Source organism: Phytophthora sojae (genome assembly GCF_000149755.1).
Source record: "Phytophthora sojae unplaced genomic scaffold PHYSOscaffold_1, whole genome shotgun sequence".
Classification (NCBI taxonomy): Eukaryota; Oomycota; class Peronosporomycetes; order Peronosporales; family Peronosporaceae; genus Phytophthora; species Phytophthora sojae.
This window is the reverse complement of record NW_009258115.1, coordinates 2,027,960-2,045,321: the sequence shown is the minus strand read 5'-3', so window position 1 is coordinate 2,045,321 and position 17,362 is coordinate 2,027,960. Positions and strand designations below refer to the sequence as shown.

The window sequence follows — 17,362 nt, the reverse complement described above, 5'->3', positions numbered from 1 at the left end:
GAGAATTGTCCGAGAGGCTGAAGACAGGATTTGAGAAGGGTGATTCGGTATGGCTCTACAGCCCGAAAGTCCAGACCGGATTGAGCCGCAAGCTGGCTCACATGTGGCATGGGCCGTTCAGGATCGAAGAGGTACACGATAACTTCAGAGTGAAACTCAAGGTGGAGGACACAGGATATCGTGTTAACTCCTGGGTACACATCAGCCGCCTCAGGCCTCGCGCTCTGTTTCCGAAGCGACCTACCGCGGAACTCGATCTGGATGATGACGACGATTTCGATGCAGCTCTGCTGCCCGAGGACAGCTGGGAGCCGGACGAACAGAATGATGAGTACGAAGTGGAAAAGATCCTGGACCTCCGGTGGGCCAAGCGCACTCGTACTTCCAAGAGAGCCCGCGAGTACCTGATCAAGTGGAAAGGATACGACGATCCTGAGTGGTTACCAGTGACCAGACTCAATTGTGGTGCGCTTCTGTATGAATTCAATCAGAGTGCCCGTGCTAAGGCCAGGTTCCAGTCTATGCAGGCTGGTGATGACCACCCCAGTGTCTAGTACCGGATTGAACACTCGATCCTGACCGCCGACGTGTGACCTGACTGAAACTGAATGTGATTTTGATTGTGAACTGTCGACACTGAATTTGTGGAGAATTCGAGTAGAGTAGTGGAAAAATGAAGATGCCGACTAAATCGACCAGTGACTGTGCCCCTGAATGGAGTGAGCGACAGAATGAAGAGCAGACGGACCGAATGACATAAGACTAAGACGAAGAAGTGAGGTGATGAACGTGAATGACATGAAATTGTGGAGATTAGCTTGTGGCTACACCGAGTGTGCAACTAGCTACGGTGATCAGCGCAGACCCAGTTGTTGGCACGCTCATCGGGAGACAGCAGCATTTTCCGGATGTGCGCCGGACGATCCGCGATGATACTATCGAGGGCCCACCCTGTCCACTGGACGTGAGCCGGTTCTTCGCGATCCAGGATTTCGAGCTGCTCGGCCACCGTGTACGGCTTCCCATCCGGTTTCTTCTCGGATTTGTCAAACAGGATCCAGGGACAGACCTTCGCAGGATACACCCAGATGCCCGGCTCGTACGGAATCGTCTTCGGGGCCCCTGCTTCCAGAAGTTTGGTGATCAATTCGGCGTATTTCTTGATGCAGGATCATGCAGACCCTTGCGTTTCTTTTTCTCCTTCACCCCATACGACGATCCTCCGGATACGTCACCCAGTGTCCCGCGTACCAGATGACCAGCGCGTTGTCCTTCATGAACTTCACGATCTTGGTCAGCACGACGTGGGCCTTCACTCCCAGGGCGTAACGCTTGTGGAAGAGGAGGTTGATGACATGACGCTTGTACATCCGCTCGCCCGGTCGGGTCTCCATGATCGCCCGGTACTCGTCCACATTGAAGCGATCCTTGAGTGGCCCCGTCCCGCCGTTGTGGTTCGGTGCGTAGTCAGGGAAACCTGCAGACTGATAGACGGCGTAAGTCGTTGTGGTGGGGTCCCTCAGATAAAAAACTAATAAACTCCCACACGTGTCCTGCCACGCAACTACGGGGGGGGGGGGGGGTTACCCCTGCAAGCCAAATACCCAAAGACAACGAGAACTAGTCCCGAGATCTCTAGGCCTCACCTTGTGTACCCTTGTAGCAAGACTCGGATCTTTATCTAGCGTAATTCCTAGAAGACGTGTAATATGATGGGGTGAATATGGGGTTCCTTACACTCGCAGGCAGAGACTTAAGTTAACTCTGTCGCGGATGCACTTGTACAGCGAGGTAACTCTTCCCACAGTACGACAACTTGTTGTACAATATGTACGAGATCTACTGGAGATCTCCTGCCGCAGCTAGTCTGCGGGTCCAAACCAAAGCGCGAGACGCACACCAATACCTTACTAAACCGTTTAGAGTGTCCTACTGTCGGACACTGAGAGCTGATCTCCTGAGTCCAGACAATGCACCACACTACGGTACTAGAAGGTTACCGGGGAGGCCAAATCAATCCAGAACCCCGAGTACACTTCGCAAGTAGGTAGGAAACAGTCACAGTACATACGTAGGCCCTAACCGCACAACACAAAGACTAATATGAAGAAGTACCTTGTCTTGTTGTTGGAAATTCTGAACTGAACTGCCTATCTACCGGTGGCTCGTCTGCCGGCCAACCAACCAACCAGTATGCTGCACGCCTTTACCTCGTGACGTCATCTGCTGTCTCCATGCGGTGTCATCGTCCTTGTTACGGACCTCCCCGTTCTGGATCTCCGTAAATACGCCATCGGGTTTCGTAATCAGTCGCCGGCCTTCTATACGGGACGCCGAGCTACGGTGTCCCATAATTCAAGTGGCTCACTCTCGGGTCACCTTCGGGTAACCTCCGGGTACAATCCTTCAACCCGCATTACGACATCCGCCCTCTCTTCGCGTGAGGCCATCGAGCAGGTGGCTGCCACGCGTAGAGCTCCTGCACCATGTCTGCTTCTCCACCCACGTCGTCGCCTTCGTCGTCGGCCGCCGGCGTCCCTCTGCTGAGTGCTGCCCCGTCGTCGACCAACAGCCACGGAGATTGCACCGCCTGTCACTCCCTTGGTCGATCTATACCGGCCGCGGCTCCATACTCCGGTTCGCAGCCATCTCTATCGGAACGCGCGCGCATTATCCAGGTTGCTCAAGTCACCGCGGCCCTCGATCACGAGGTGCTGGATCTCCAGGGCCGTCTTGACGTCACCCAGGATCTTCTTGAAGCATCTGGTCGCCACACTGCAAGTCTTCATCGAGCCATCCATGATCGCGATCTGGAGGTTCAACGCGTGCGCAACGAAGCCGACGGTCGTCTCCGAGATCTCCAGCAGGCCCTGAACACCGAAGTAGAACGCCGTCAGCAAGCCGAAGCTGCTGAACAACAAGTACGCGCAGATCTCGCACGGGCCGCCGCTCGCTCAGCTGATGCCGATGAAGTCACTCTGTCCGCTGCAGCATCTCCCTCTAACGTCGTCCCCAGTCAGTTGGAGATCGCCCTCGGAGATCTGGATGATCTACGAGCCGTGCTGGCAGATATCAAGTCTACCTGGACCCCTCCTCCCACTGCATCGGTGGGCCCAGGTGGCCGACTGTTGGCTGCCAGCGAAGCTGCCACTGATGATGATCGGACTAGTGACGGACGCGCGGGACTTGCCCTGCAACGATCCAATGCCGAACGAGACAGATCTCGCAATCAATTGCGCCAAGCGGAGGCGACAATCGACAGGTTGCAGACCGAGTTGGCGCAATCGCGCACGCTGGTCAACAAAGCAGCGCCACGGATGGACGCCCTTCGCTTGGATGCCTTCAAAGCTCGTGAGGACGCAGAAGCAGCACGACGAGAAGCGGCGGCGGCGTCGAAGAAGGCGCAAGACGGTGGTAAGTCGTCCCAAGTGCTGAGGTTGTTGATGTTGCATCACTAACGCCTTGATCTCCACAGCGACAGCGGTATCGGATCTCGCACAGCGGCATAAGGTGGCTGGGAAGCGACTGGAGGAGTTGGAGAGGAAGATCACTCGGCTGACTCAGCATAACACCGTTCTACGGCGTGAGAACGTCGTCTTCAAGAACAGTTTGGAGCATCGTCAGGCTGATCTCGCAACAGCTCAGGATCGCGCAGTGGCTGCAGGTCATGATCGCGCGTGCTAATGTGGCGGGTTTACTCTTGTGCTGACCTGTGCGTTTATTGCTTTGTAGAACGAGAGCGAGCGGAGGCCTCCCTCGCTCGCGACGACTTGCAGGCGGAGCTGGATGCGAGTCGACAGTCGCTGCTGAAGGAGCAGGCCTCATCTGCTGATCTCCGCAGCAAACTAGCGGAGCGTGAGGAACACCTTGGAGCGTTGCGCAACTTGATCAATCTGGTACCTGCGCCAACTCCGCAACCTGTGGTGGAACGATGCGTGGCGTCGGCCTCTTCCAGTTCGTCTCTTGCCACACTGGCGTCAACGGTCACGAGCCTTGTCTCCTCTGATCCTCCAGCGCGAACATCTTCGCAGCAGCTCCCGTCTGGCTCGGCAAAGCGAAGTGGAGATCTCTCTTCTGATTCAACGTCACCGTCGAAGCGTGCAATGCGTGCCGTTGCGACTACCGAGGGAGCGCCAGCTGAGTTGTCTTCCTCTACGGCGATGGGTACGTAGCTCCTCCTCATTGTCAGACAAGCAACTTTCATAGATCTCCGTCTGACAGCCCGTGGATCTCTGTATCAGCCCAAAGCCCATTCATGCACGCAATTCCACCTGAGTCCAGCGAAGCTGCGCGCCCTGCCGATGTCACGCCATGGCTGTGGGAGGTTGTTGCAGGTCACCGCCTTGACCAGCTTACAGCCAAAGACCTCGCTTCGAAGTTCTTACCACGCGACTGGCTGCTACCCGCCGGGGTGTGCAACCCTAAGAAGGGGAAGCTGGCCGTTCCTGCTGACTATCGGCCCTGGCCACAACCCTCGGTCGAAGCTTTATACAAAGCGAGTCCCTGGAAGATCTTCCTGGATAACATGCCCGACCCAATCTCGTTCGACATTGGAGATCCCCGCTTCCAACCTCTTCTGGCCATCATCCGCGATGTGCTGACTCGGAACGATAATCGTGGCGCGCTTGTGTTCTGGAAGATCACCCACTCCATCGAGATTTCCATTTCCAAGGCCAGCGCTGAGTCTTGGGAGGTGAAGTTCACTTCGGATCGTAAGAATCGGAGATCCCACTTTGTGAAGATGCTGCTGCCTGTGTTCGAAGAGGTGGCCCGCCTGTGCAAGGATTATGTGTGCGAATTGGACATTCTTCTGGAGCCATTCTTCCTGCCGCTGGTCGCAACGTGCCCGTGGTTCCCTAAGGGAGCTTCTGGTGCCTCTGGAGACCTGTTACACGTCTTACGAACGACTGACGAGGCGAAGCCGTGCGCCTGTTCTACTGGAACGCTCGTGCCAAACACCCACCGATGAACGAACCCATCCACACGCGCCTTCGAGGCAAGTTCAAGGCGACCTCGTCAATCGCCTAGCCTGAGTCAGCTGAACAGACCTAGGAGGACCACCGGAAATCTCCAGCGTCCGACATTTCTTCCTTCACCAATGTACGTAGCTAGTGGGTAGTCTCCGCGAGCATGCATCTTCTTTATCGACATCGTAATACACCGGCTTCGACTCCATTTTATATCACTCCCGCCCCACAACTTAATTGTACACAGTCAATGTCATGACTGGGAGATCTCCCCAACTGGAGATGTGAAGGCATGCCGTAGGTCGCCGTGCATTCTGGGAAGTGATTTGTGGTGATCAGGGCCATAGTACAAACTCCAGGCGTAGGAGTGCACTTAGTCCGACGGCCACCGACCACGCCTTCACGCTTCCGGCGCCTCGACCACTGCGACACCGGGCTGGATCTCCAAATCAGCGGCGACAGCGATCCGGCTATAATCGACGGAACGCGAAGGTAGTCTCCGACACGAACAGTGCCGGTTTTCACCATCGCACAGGCTCAGAGCGTCGTGGCGAGCGCGTTTCAGCAGCCGTCGGACGCGCGTTCGCACCCCAGGTGTCTCCAGCACTGCGACACCGGGCTGCATCTCCAAGTTGCCCCCGAGTACTCGTTCGCCGTAATTCTAATGTCCGACCTGATCATCAGAACTAACCTCGTTTCTCCATTCCATCGCGTGGTCTTCTCTCCATTTCTTCTTTCACTCAATCAATTGTAAATGTGCAACAAATACCATCCACCATTACGGATAGCGTCCACCACACTACCCCCCAACACCGCCTCACTCTTCGGCGATGTCGGCCTCTCCACGCGATTGCACCACATGGAACCTCTGCCGGCTCCGTCGCTTCTGCTGGAAGTCGAACAGCAGACCCCCACAGTTCAGGTGTTCTTCCTTGACCCAATTCGTCTCTGCGTGGCCCTTCCAACGCACCAAATATTTCTGGAGCCGTCGACCGTAACGGGTGCGTCTCTCCGTCTTGACATCCAAGATCTCTTCAACTTCATACTCGTTGTCTCCGCGAGTTTGTGCCTCCCAGCTATCCTCGGGGAGAAGTTCTTCGTCAAAGTCAAATCGTTCGCTTTCATCAACATTGGGATCTTCGGCGGGTCGTTCGGGGAACTGTCGGACCAGCTTCAGCTTCGAGATGTGTACGATAGGGAACAGTCGGTAGTCAGTCCCGCTGATTTCCAGCTTGGTAGCGTAGTCGTTCACCAGGGTGGCGACTCTGAAAGGCCCACGCCACATGTGAGCGAGCTTCCGAACGTATGCGACCTTGACTCGGTGGAGGTACAGCCACACCTGCGATCCCTCCTTAATGGGTGACTCCGGTACGTTCTCATTGTGGGCTTCCGCGCGACTCTCACGAACTTCGGCGAGGAGACGACGAGTCTCTGTCTGAGCACGTTGGTATTGGCGTTAGATCTTGAACCTCCATTTCTGTGGGTCGAGATCTCGGCTTCCGGTCCCTCCAACAGTCAACGATGCCTCAATATTCGTTTTAGGGTCCCACCCATGCAGCAAAAAGAATGGCGTGTCCTTGCGTTCTCGGTCGTGCGATGTGTTCAACGCAAACACCAACCGCTCCGCATATTCATCCCAGTCCTGTTGGTTCTCGTCTTCAATGTACATCCGCAGAGATCTGGAAATAGTCTGGACCATCCGCTCCGCTGTATCGTTTACTTGAGGTCTATACGCGAGCGTAGATCGCTGACGCTGGCCCAGCAGCGCATTAAACGACCGGAAAAAGTCGGACATGAAGCTCGGTTCCTGGTCGTGCCTGATTACTTCGCTGGCTCCATACCGCCGAAGCACGCATTCCTCGTATGCCCCAGCCACTGTTGGTGTGGTCCTGTCCGCGTTTGCCTTTGCCACAACGAAGCCGGTGAAGAGATCCACGAAGACTAGGAGCTCTGTGTTGCCCTTGAACGACTTCGCGAGGGTGGGGATATGATCCATAGCCACGACCTGGAAAGGGTAATTAGCGGCGATATTGCCCGGCGATCGCGCCCGCAAGGTGGGTTTTCCTTTTCCCGTCTCGCAGTCGACGCACTCCCCGACATACTTCTGCACACTTCGGAACATACCTCGCCAGTAGAAATGCCTCCGAAGCTTTGGAATGTTCGGCTGACTCCCTGATGACCTCCCTCCACACTTGTGTGGAAATGATGCAGGAGATCTTCGTGGAGTGTACTCGGCATTACCAGTTTCACCATAGATCCACGGTCCTCGACATCACCACCGCGCCCCTCGACTGGACAGTACATCAAGAGGCCATGCTCGTCGACCTCGTAACTGTCAGCCAGTTTACTGCACGTCTTGGCTTGACGGCTCGAGATCTGAGAGAGATCACCGTGCAGGAAACACTTCAGTGGCCAGATCCACACCTCCTCGTCTTGAGCACGGCAAATACGTTCCAAGCGCAGCTGCTTGACGACGTCTTCCTGCAACACGACTGGTGCGACAGTACGAGATCGGCTTCGCGTGACAACGCCTACCTTCGGATGGGCGTCACGTTCTTCGCGCGTCTTGAGGAGCTCGTCCAGTCGATTCAAGGTCTCGAGGTCCGTGTAATCGGTGTGACTCTCGACAACTACCCCGGCACCACGCTGCAGCGCCTGTCCCGCCAGCATATCCGCGGGTTGGTTCCAATCGCGTTTTACGTGGATGAGTTCGCATTGCGGCCAAGACCGCAAAATCACTCTGGCCTTCTCACGCAAGAGCTGGAGTACCGATGACTTGCACTCCATCTCTCCACGCAGTTGGCGGATGACTAAATTGGAGTCGCCACACACAATAAGACGGTCGATCTGGAGATCGGTTATCAAACGAAGTCCGAGAAGGAGGCCATGGTACTCGGTCTCGTTCACAGTGAGGTCCGGTAAATAGCCAGATTCAGCCTTGACAACCTTCCATCCAGGAGCATCCCATACCACAGCGCTGAAAGCTCCACCAACTCGTTTCGGCTTGGCCGATCCGTCAAAGCTGACGACGCAAACGTTTTCTCCGGGCGTAAAAGTCGGCATCGGGATAGCCAATGCTCTCGTCGACTTCTTCTGCGGAGAGATCTCCTCCAAGGCTGCATCCATCTCTGCGCGCGGAGTGATACTGGCGGCAACCAAACCTAGTAGCTCATCTTCGCCTTTCGTTAAACGTTCGATCTCTAGCGAATGGGGGGAGAGCAGCGCCGCCCACTGAGCTAGCCGTCCCTTCAAGCCTTTTGCGCGGAAGATCCATGCGAGAGTCGTGTGTCTGGTGAGCACTCGGATGTGTCGACCACTCAGCATGGTGAAGCAGCTATCGAGGATTCTTAGCAGAGCCAGTACTTACTTCTCCACAATGTCGTACCCGATCTCGTGAGACCGCAGTGTCCTACTCGTAAATTTGACGGGTACGTACACTCCATCACGACACTGAACGAGAGAGGCAGAGATCGCCCACTTGCTTGCGTACACAATCACAACAGGATCTAACTCTGGGGCAAAATGGTAGACCATGGGTGCGTTGATCATCTTGCCCCATCTCACAGTCGCCTCCTGATTTCCGCTGACGTTTGTGGCTCGACCCTTGATGAAATCGGAATCTCCGAACTCATACAACACTGTGGCATACACTGCGAAATCTTCGATGAAGCGATTGTAGTAGTTGAGACTGCCGATGAATGACTGGAGAGCCTTATGCGTTTTGGGAAACTTCAACGCCTCCAGACTTGCCAAATCATTCGGCTTGGTGAACAGGCCTTCACTGGAGATCTGATGCTCCAGATAGTCGACTTTGCTCATACCCCAACTGCTCTTCTCCGCGCTAATAGACAGATTCCAGCGGTCACAAACCTCTAGGAGCTTCTTGACCTTCTCACACAGTTCGTACCACGAGCTTGCTCCAACTAAGATGTCGTCGATGTAAGAGCGGCGCCCCAGCACCGACGGCAGCGATCGATCTTCAGGAACACCTTCCTCGAAAATGTTGACGAGATCCGCGCGATCTTGACCCGGCGAGATCCGCAGCACGCCATATAACGCATTGTCGATCAGCCGCTGATAGATTTGGGGGGCATTTTTCAGACCAAACGGCATTCGCAGCCACTCGAACAGGCCGAACGGCATAATGAACGCGGAGATCTCTCGGGCTCGATCGGTCATACTCACCACCCAGAACCCACTCGCCATGTGGGGAGAACAGAACCACTGCAAACTGTCGAGATCTTCGAGGAGGTCGTCAATCAACGGCATGGAGTAGATCATCAGTCGTGTCAGAGCATTGACCAGACGGTAGTCGATAGAGAGTCGGACGTCCACGCCGTTCTTCTTGACGACGATAACGGTCGGAGACGCCCAAGGAGAAGTTGAGATCCGAAGAATCTTCGCCCCCAGTAGCCCCTTGACGAGTTGGAACACCTTTTCACGGAACTGAGGCGGGATCCGGCGACAACGCTGAGCCACCGGTCGTGCACCACCAACGTCGATGTCACAGATCGCCCCCGTCGCCGCAGGGGGTAAAGCATTCCCTTTGCCGATGAGAAGGTGACGCCGCTCCCAAATGATATCACGCAGACAATCAATCTCCTCTGCTGTGTTCTCAGTTGGATCCCCGACCTTGAGAGCTTCCCTTTTAACTTCTGCCGTCAGGGAGATCTCTGGTAACACCGCCATCTCCTTTTCGATGTCTTCCGCAGTGAGATCGGCCCCTTCATGAACATACTTCGCTTCATCCATGTCGGTTGCATCTCCGCCTTGGCTTGGTTCGACCTGGGTCACTAGGAGCATTCCACTCACCGGCTTCTCTTCTTTCTCGTCGTCGGTCTGCCAGTCAAAACTACCCCAGCTACCAGTAGACTCAGCGCTTTCGGACTCACAGCTACAGCTGTCGCTCCAGTCGCTTTCAACGATGACCGACAACGTGCGATGAACGATTTCCTCGGTGGCCGCGGCGTGTATTTTGGATTGTGGCATGAGCTCAGGGGTATATTCTGGGAACTCCTTGCGGAGCTCGGCCTCAGCCACATTTGCCGGAGTCGACGCCAAGCCTACCGGTGTTTCGCCACTGTTTGTAGAGGATAGGCCGCTCTCCTCGCCTGCGCGAGTTTCCGTACGCGGTAGACTGGAGTCATCGCTGTCCATACCAGAGATCACCTGACCGGGATCGGTAGAGATCACGTCCTCCTCGGTTTCGGTCACCCTAGTCGGATCAGTCGAACTTTTCATCAGCTGGATTTGAGGATGTGTGTCGTTCAGTGTGAGTCGCGTGCATCCTTCTGACGTTGCTGCTGCTTCAACGGTCTTCACTTGTGGAGGCCGTGCTAAAATCGCAGTCGGAGTCCGGTAGCTAGGACGCTCGACCAGCGGTCCAGACTCTTCAACTTCCGCTTCGTTTGCATCTCCAGTGTCCACAGCTGCTTCGAACGCAAGTGTTTGCCACTCCCGATTGCGGATTGAATCCTTCCTAGCGAATCCAGGTCGACGCGGGATCTGCCCAACGGGTAACCAGATTGCCAAACACATCAAACGATCCAGCGCCAGGCGGTTCGTGCTGATGTTGGTGATCCGGAGGTATGACTTGTTACTGAATCCACCATTCACCACCGTGATCACCCATTTTTCCCCTCTCGTTACCCACAGTTCAAACCGCTTGTTGTGGGACTTGAGTGAGATCTCTGTCCATTGGCCAGGACCGACTTCATGGAATCCCGTTGCGTAGACCGCGTCAGCCTTGCTGCTATACAGTGGCTTACGGTCGGTCATCTGGATGCGAACTTCGTCCGGCAGACAGAGCGTTCCGTCAGCCAGGTCCAACCTCACCCCCGCAGGAACCCTAAAATCCATGCCGAGAATGACGTCTTGTCCTGAGAGATCTCCAACCCACACACGGAACTTGTACACCAACGCTCCAGCCAGAGTAAGCTTGACTTCTGCTCGGCCTTCTGTGCGGTACACAGCATCCCCCACACCAACACAATCCATTGTCTGTGTTGTATCAATTTCACAAGCCACCTTACGTGCAAAGGTAGAGTCGATTATCGACACTTCGGCTCCAGTATCAAAGAGTAGGACGGCACGGACATTGTTGACCGCACCGGTCGCCTTCGACTGCTTGAACCACTTGGAGGGAGTGTAATACTTCCAGCCACCTCGGCGTTCACCCGGCGACAGTCGAAGGGCCATCACACATGGGCGACGCGAATAGTCATCTTCATCCGAGGTAAGAGATCTGGCTGTATTCACCGCGTTACAGGAAGTTGGGTCTTCTAACGCTCGCGCCTTTCTCTGAACATATGCATAAATGCAGAACTTCGATCGCTCGTCACGTACCAGGCTGTTCAGGCCTGGCGAGCGGTCTAGTTTAACGCCTTCTCGACGCTCTCGGGCAGCAGTCCGGCATGGCGAGTCGGGTTGTACCATTGGCGAACAGCATCGAAGAAGTCGCCGATTTTACACTGACCTGCTTCGTGAACGTCTCCACAGCACTTGCAGACGTAGAAGCACTTGTCGGTAGGATGGCCCATGCGTCCACACTTCTGGCACGTGAGCCTCTTCCAGCACCCGAGATCCGTATGCTTGCGAGATCCGCAGTGTGAGCATCGAGTGCCGTACTTCGGACGCCCCAGTTGGTATTCGCGGTCTTGGCGCGCCCCTGGCTGTTCACCATCTCCTGGTGTAGGCGTCCTAGCTGCCGAAAACACGTGCGCTCTTTCGTCTTCAGATTCGCTATCGGAACTGCTTGATTCGCCCTCGAACTCGTTGAGATCTCTGTGATCTCCGCGGCGTCCGCGACCGGTAGTCACAACCCGCACCGCCCTCGAGGAGGCTGCAGGGGCGGGAGCCTTTTGGCGGTATTTCGAACCTTGGGTCTCAATCTTGCGACGTTGGTGGCGGCGTCGCATGGCCAACAGGACGCCTTCGAGAGCTTCTGAGTCAGGCAGCCTCAACACTACCAGAGATCCGGCGAGATCGTCATCTTGGACTGTATCGATGTAGTGGTCGACGTGTTCACGTCGTTGTTCCTTGGTGCCATCATGGATCTTCAAGTTGGCACGGATCCCGTTCAGATTCAGCCGGTATAAGTAATCCAGTGGGTCTTCCTGACTCCCGCGCCGCATGTGGTAGTACTTGCGCGCGAGGGAGATTCCTTTACCGAAAAAGTGGATCTGGAACTGTTCACCCAGGTCAGTCCACGACGCGCGAGCGGTGCGGCTCAGCTGGTAATACCAATTGCGCGCAGGGCCTATCATTAAATCGACAAATGTCAAGCACATCTCGTCTGGCTGCATCTGATCCCGTCGGAAGGCCGTTCTAACCTTGTTGAACCAGGCTCGGGCGGCTTCTTCATCATGTTCCTTGCCGCTGAAGTCCTTTAGTTCGGACACAGCCGATGCTCGCAACCTAGTCGCCGTGGACACAGCTGCGACACGACCTCCGGTTCCGCCACCTCCATCATAGCCGAGGTCATCGGATAGGTCATGGAGATCTCCTTGGTATTCCGGTTGTGTCTGGGATCGGTACCCGATACGTGGCCGAGCGGGAGACGCAGTCACTGGTTGCATCTCAACGTCTTCAGGCTCGTCTCGCTCGTTCGCAAACTGGTAAAGAAGGTCTTCAGCCACACCGCCGGGGCGATCGGGTTCTGTTGCAACCTCTTGAGCCTCCTGGATCCTCCCACATGGTCCTCTCGCTGGGCGAGTCTGCGCAATATTTGACACTTGTGCAGACTTCCCGCGTCCTACATCATTTGCAGCGATCGCTGGGATCCCTTGCGCACGTCGTTCTCGGCGGGACACACGTGGGGCCGGTGGAGGCTTCTTGGTTGAGGTAGTGCTCCTCATGAGAGCGTCACCGTCATCTTTAAACTTGAAGGAGATCCGCGAATCGTCCAACCGAGGAGGTGTGAGGTCTCCAGTCGGCAACGGCGCGAATGAGTCATCTGCACTCGGGACGAGCTTCTGCAACACTGCGTACACCCACGCGAGCGTAAGGACGGTGGTTTCCAGATCGTACTCGCGTACATCGGTGGAGATCCGCTGTTCATGTACCTTGAAACCAGCATCTTCGGGCACGCAGAACAGCATCGTGACGGCGTGGAGCGGATCTCGGATTGTTAGCGTGCGCGGGTTGCGAACTGGACCCGTGAGAGGCCATGGTATCGTCAGCCCCAACTTACGCAGGAGCGGATCTCTCTGGAGCAGGAACGCAAGCTCTTGACGGAAGTAGTTGACTTCGGCTTCACGAAATCGTTTGTCTTCATCGTGAGTGTCGTTGCTGGGGTAATGGACCGCTAGCGCCGAGATCTCCAATTTCTCCGTTTTCTTCTCGGCTTTCTTCTTCGCATCTTCGACTTCCATGTAGTCCATCGCAGCGTCTAGAGCATCGCTTCGGGCAGCGAGGTCGCGGATGACCCCCTTCAGATGCTCGCGCTCCAGGTTTTGACCTCGCTTTTCAGCGACGCCGGGGTCCCGCTTAGCAGCAGGTCCAATGGAACTCGGTTTTTGGACCGAGTCCCGAACGGCTCCTTTCGGAGCCTTAACAGGGAACTTCTCTTCGTAAACGAAATCCTTCAGCTCAGGCGTCCCCATTGCCTGTCCGTCGGTGGACCTAGTGTTTTCACGTTTAACTTCCACCGGTCCCAGCGGGGTTCCGTCTTCCCTCACCTCACCCTTCACCTTCATGTCCCCTTTCGGACTAGTAGATCCGGGCACGCGCACCATTGTGGTGGAGTCCCTCAGATAAAAAACTAATAAACTCCCACACGTGTCCTGCCACGCAACTACGGGGGGGGGGTTACCCCTGCAAGCCAAATACCCAAAGACAACGAGAACTAGTCCCGAGATCTCTAGGCCTCACCTTGTGTACCCTTGTAGCAAGACTCGGATCTTTATCTAGCGTAATTCCTAGAAGACGTGTAATATGATGGGGTGAATATGGGGTTCCTTACACTCGCAGGCAGAGACTTAAGTTAACTCTGTCGCGGATGCACTTGTACAGCGAGGTAACTCTTCCCACAGTACGACAACTTGTTGTACAATATGTACGAGATCTACTGGAGATCTCCTGCCGCAGCTAGTCTGCGGGTCCAAACCAAAGCGCGAGACGCACACCAATACCTTACTAAACCGTTTAGAGTGTCCTACTGTCGGACACTGAGAGCTGATCTCCTGAGTCCAGACAATGCACCACACTACGGTACTAGAAGGTTACCGGTGGGCCAAATCAATCCAGAACCCCGAGTACACTTCGCAAGTAGGTAGGAAACAGTCACAGTACATACGTAGGCCCTAACCGCACAACACAAAGACTAATATGAAGAAGTACCTTGTCTTGTTGTTGGAAATTCTGAACTGAACTGCCTATCTACCGGTGGCTCGTCTGCCGGCCAACCAACCAACCAGTATGCTGCACGCCTTTACCTCGTGACGTCATCTGCTGTCTCCGTGCGGTGTCATCGTCCTTGTTACGGGCCTCCCCGTTCTGGATCTCCGTAAATACGCCATCGGGTTTCGTAATCAGTCGCCGGCCTTCTATACGGGACGCCGAGCTACGGTGTCCCATAATTCAAGTGGCTCACTCTCGGGTCACCTTCGGGTAACCTCCGGGTCCATCGCCTCACAATCCTTCAACCCGCATTACGACATCGTACTGGGTGCAAAAGTGGTCAGGATGCCCTTGTGGCGCCACGAAGTGATGCCTCGACCCGGTTCCTCGATCAGGGTCAGCTCTTCAGGAGTCAGATCTTTCATCTCCTTGCGAGCGAGTGGAGACTTCTTGCGTTCATCACTTCTTGCGTTTCTTGCCAGATCCAGTGGTGGCTGAGTCCGATAGAGATGATGGGACGACGAGTTGAAGGCAAAACGAGATCCGGTGCAGCGTTGGCGTCCGGTACCTCCGCGACATCCTGTTGCGCTGCTGCCTCACGAGCTTCCATCCGGCCGATCTTGGCTTGAGCCTCCTCGCTGGGTTCCCGGTTGCCGTCACGATCCTCTTTGTCAACGTCCTCTTCGTCCTCGTCCAAAAGCAGCTCACTGTCATCTTGTGTGGGGTCCATCTGGTCGGGCCACCGATCCGGTTCGAGGCCATCCTGTACGTAGCGGTCCAGTATGCTCTCCGCGCGAAGGAAGTATCGTTCTGGCACGTAAGTTGTCCAATAGGCCTTGTCCAGTTGGTTCCAGTACATCATCTGAGCCAGCATGCAGGACAGATCGTAAGGATGGAACAGGTGATGGGCCATTTCGTCACTGTTCAACAGAGTCGTGGCTTCCGAGTACGTCAATCCAGTCCGCATGGCCAGCTGAAGATCCGTCCGAAGCTTGCGCCACACAACGGGAAGCCCGGCGAGTGAAGCGCATGCAAGGTTTTCATCGACTGGATATTCTTGGCCCATGGGGCGCGCATCTTCCTCGTTGGGATCCCAGGTTATGGGGTGATTCACGACCCGAGCCACCGCCTTGTGACGACGCTTGCCGCCACTGGATTGACGTTCTGACGAGGAAGTCTTGCCGGGTGGAGCCCCGCCTGTGACATCCACGATAGTGACGCGCTTGCCCCGCGACCCTGTGCCGCCCTCACTCGATTCAGACCCGTCATCGCCCTTCTCTTCCGTGTCGGTGTCGCCGTCGTGTCGGAACTCGAACGGCCCGGGATCGGTGAATGCGTCATCTGCAGAGGTGACTGAGATCAGAGTCTGCCATTCGGTGGGGGGCGTGGTACCGGATCGGTGGTGCTTGAACAACTCCTCCAGACGCTTCCAGTTGCCAGTCACCTTAGTCTGGTTCCTGCTAAGGAAGTTCATCATGCGGTCGACGTTGAAGACCTGAGACTCGAGGGACTCGACCCACGTACTGGATGTTTTGAGCTTGAACGCCAAGCCAGCGATTCGGTCTCGTAGCGTTTGTTTCTCGACCTCGTGTTCCGCCATGAGTTTCTTGAAGTACGCCCGGTACCGTGCCGCTGTTGCCTCTTTCGTCTCTTTGAGGTCATTGAAGACAGCTCTCCATTGTCCCTGCAGCCGCGTGACGTGAGTCTCGAACTGGGAGCTCTCCTTCTGGGCGGTCAACAGCTTCTCGATCGTGGACGACCCGGTCGCCTACATCTCCCCACGAATGGTTCGGTACCGGATCAACAAACGGCGCATGAACGTAGTCATACTGAATGTGCGCAGTGCCAGATCGCGAGGATCGTAGACCGACAAGATTGATGCTAGCTCACGACGCATCTGGACGGAGTCGAGCAGCGCCTCCAACTCGGTCGGACTGGGTGGTGGCCCGGTGCGAGGTCGAAGGAAGAACTCGTTCACGTTCACGTCCTCGGCCTCGCCCACCAGCTCGTTCAGGTCCACCAGGTCCGTCGCTGAGAAGCATTCCATCGTGGTGAGCACTTCGAGACCAGCGTATCCGTCACGCATGTAGCGGTCATCTTCGAGGTGACGCATGTGAGCAGGAACCCCAACAAGCCGAAACGCGCCATCCGGTGCATACCCACTCGGTGCCTCCCAGCTTGCGGTCATGCCCGGACTGGATGATGGCGCAGGATTGCGTCTCGCCGGAAGGCCGCTACCCGCAGGCATGTTGAGCGTCTCGACCACGGACAGGACGCGCCCAGGAATGCTGCGTTGCTTGGCTGCCAGGCGCTCTTCCATCGTGTCGCCCTCGGTCTTCAGGATGCGCCCACTGTGTTCGTCGCTGTTATTGTCGGACGCCTCCGACGGCGTCTTGCTGTGCGAGGGATCATCCTTGCCGTTAGCGCTGGGCATCTCGACGTCGCCATCAACTTGATTGACGCCGCCAGAAGACGTGCGCTCGCCACGCGCTTCACCGGCGCCTCCGCCTGAGCCCGAGTTGGCACCCACAGCGCCCTCTCCAGCTGGAGGGGCGTGCGGAGGTTGTGCCGGGCCCGGCAGTCCGCTGCCAGGCGTCCCCGCATTGTCGCCGACGCCTTCCATGGCGGTGATGAGTCACGCGATCGAAAATGAATTGTGACGTGATGCCGGCTGCTCCCGACGGTTTGATTGTGATGTGTGGAGACTTGCTACGGAGACGAGACGATGGCTGACTTGAGTTCTGGGAAAGAGCCTTTCAACGGTTTTGCGATTCGGTACCCCCTTCTATCCGGAGTGGGATCCATCGTGTGTGGGTCTGTTCATGTCCTGTCACCTCGGTGGCAAGATCCTCTGTGAAAGAACCTGAGCAGAGGGGCGGTTGACACGATGTGGGAAAGGATTTTTATCCGCACCCATGTCTGACCGCTGGGATGGGACGACCCTTCGCCTGACTGTGACTGGTCGCAGTGAACAGGAATCCAGTGTCGTGGAGTGTGACATGTGGATAGTGGATGCGCATGGTGGATTTGGCGGGACCCGGTGCTTGCAGTAAGCA

At 55.9% G+C, this 17,362-nt stretch overlaps 3 protein-coding genes across 3 annotated transcripts; 1 reads left to right on the top strand and 2 right to left on the bottom strand.

Moving 5' to 3' along the window:
• Positions 1 to 841: 841 nt before the first annotated feature.
• PHYSODRAFT_320942 (hypothetical protein) lies at positions 842 to 2,236 on the bottom strand (the record flags this gene model as incomplete). Its single annotated transcript, XM_009516075.1, has 3 exons — positions 842 to 1,159; positions 1,236 to 1,518; positions 2,211 to 2,236. 3 exons carry the CDS (start codon positions 2,234 to 2,236, stop codon positions 842 to 844), a joined length of 627 nt encoding a protein of 208 aa, XP_009514370.1.
• Positions 2,237 to 2,486: 250 nt separating this feature from the next.
• PHYSODRAFT_320941 (hypothetical protein) lies at positions 2,487 to 5,028 on the top strand (the record flags this gene model as incomplete). The annotated part of the gene is made up of 5 exons (XM_009516074.1): positions 2,487 to 3,414; positions 3,476 to 3,664; positions 3,733 to 4,164; positions 4,242 to 4,871; positions 4,916 to 5,028. The coding sequence occupies 5 exons, from the start codon at positions 2,487 to 2,489 to the stop codon at positions 5,026 to 5,028; spliced, it is 2,292 nt and encodes a 763-aa protein (XP_009514369.1).
• A 9,527-nt stretch (positions 5,029 to 14,555) lies between these two features.
• On the bottom strand, positions 14,556 to 16,929 carry PHYSODRAFT_320938 (hypothetical protein; the record flags this gene model as incomplete). Its single annotated transcript, XM_009516073.1, has 4 exons — positions 14,556 to 14,596; positions 14,632 to 14,800; positions 14,875 to 16,074; positions 16,174 to 16,929. 4 exons carry the CDS (start codon positions 16,927 to 16,929, stop codon positions 14,556 to 14,558), a joined length of 2,166 nt encoding a protein of 721 aa, XP_009514368.1.
• Positions 16,930 to 17,362: the final 433 nt, after the last annotated feature.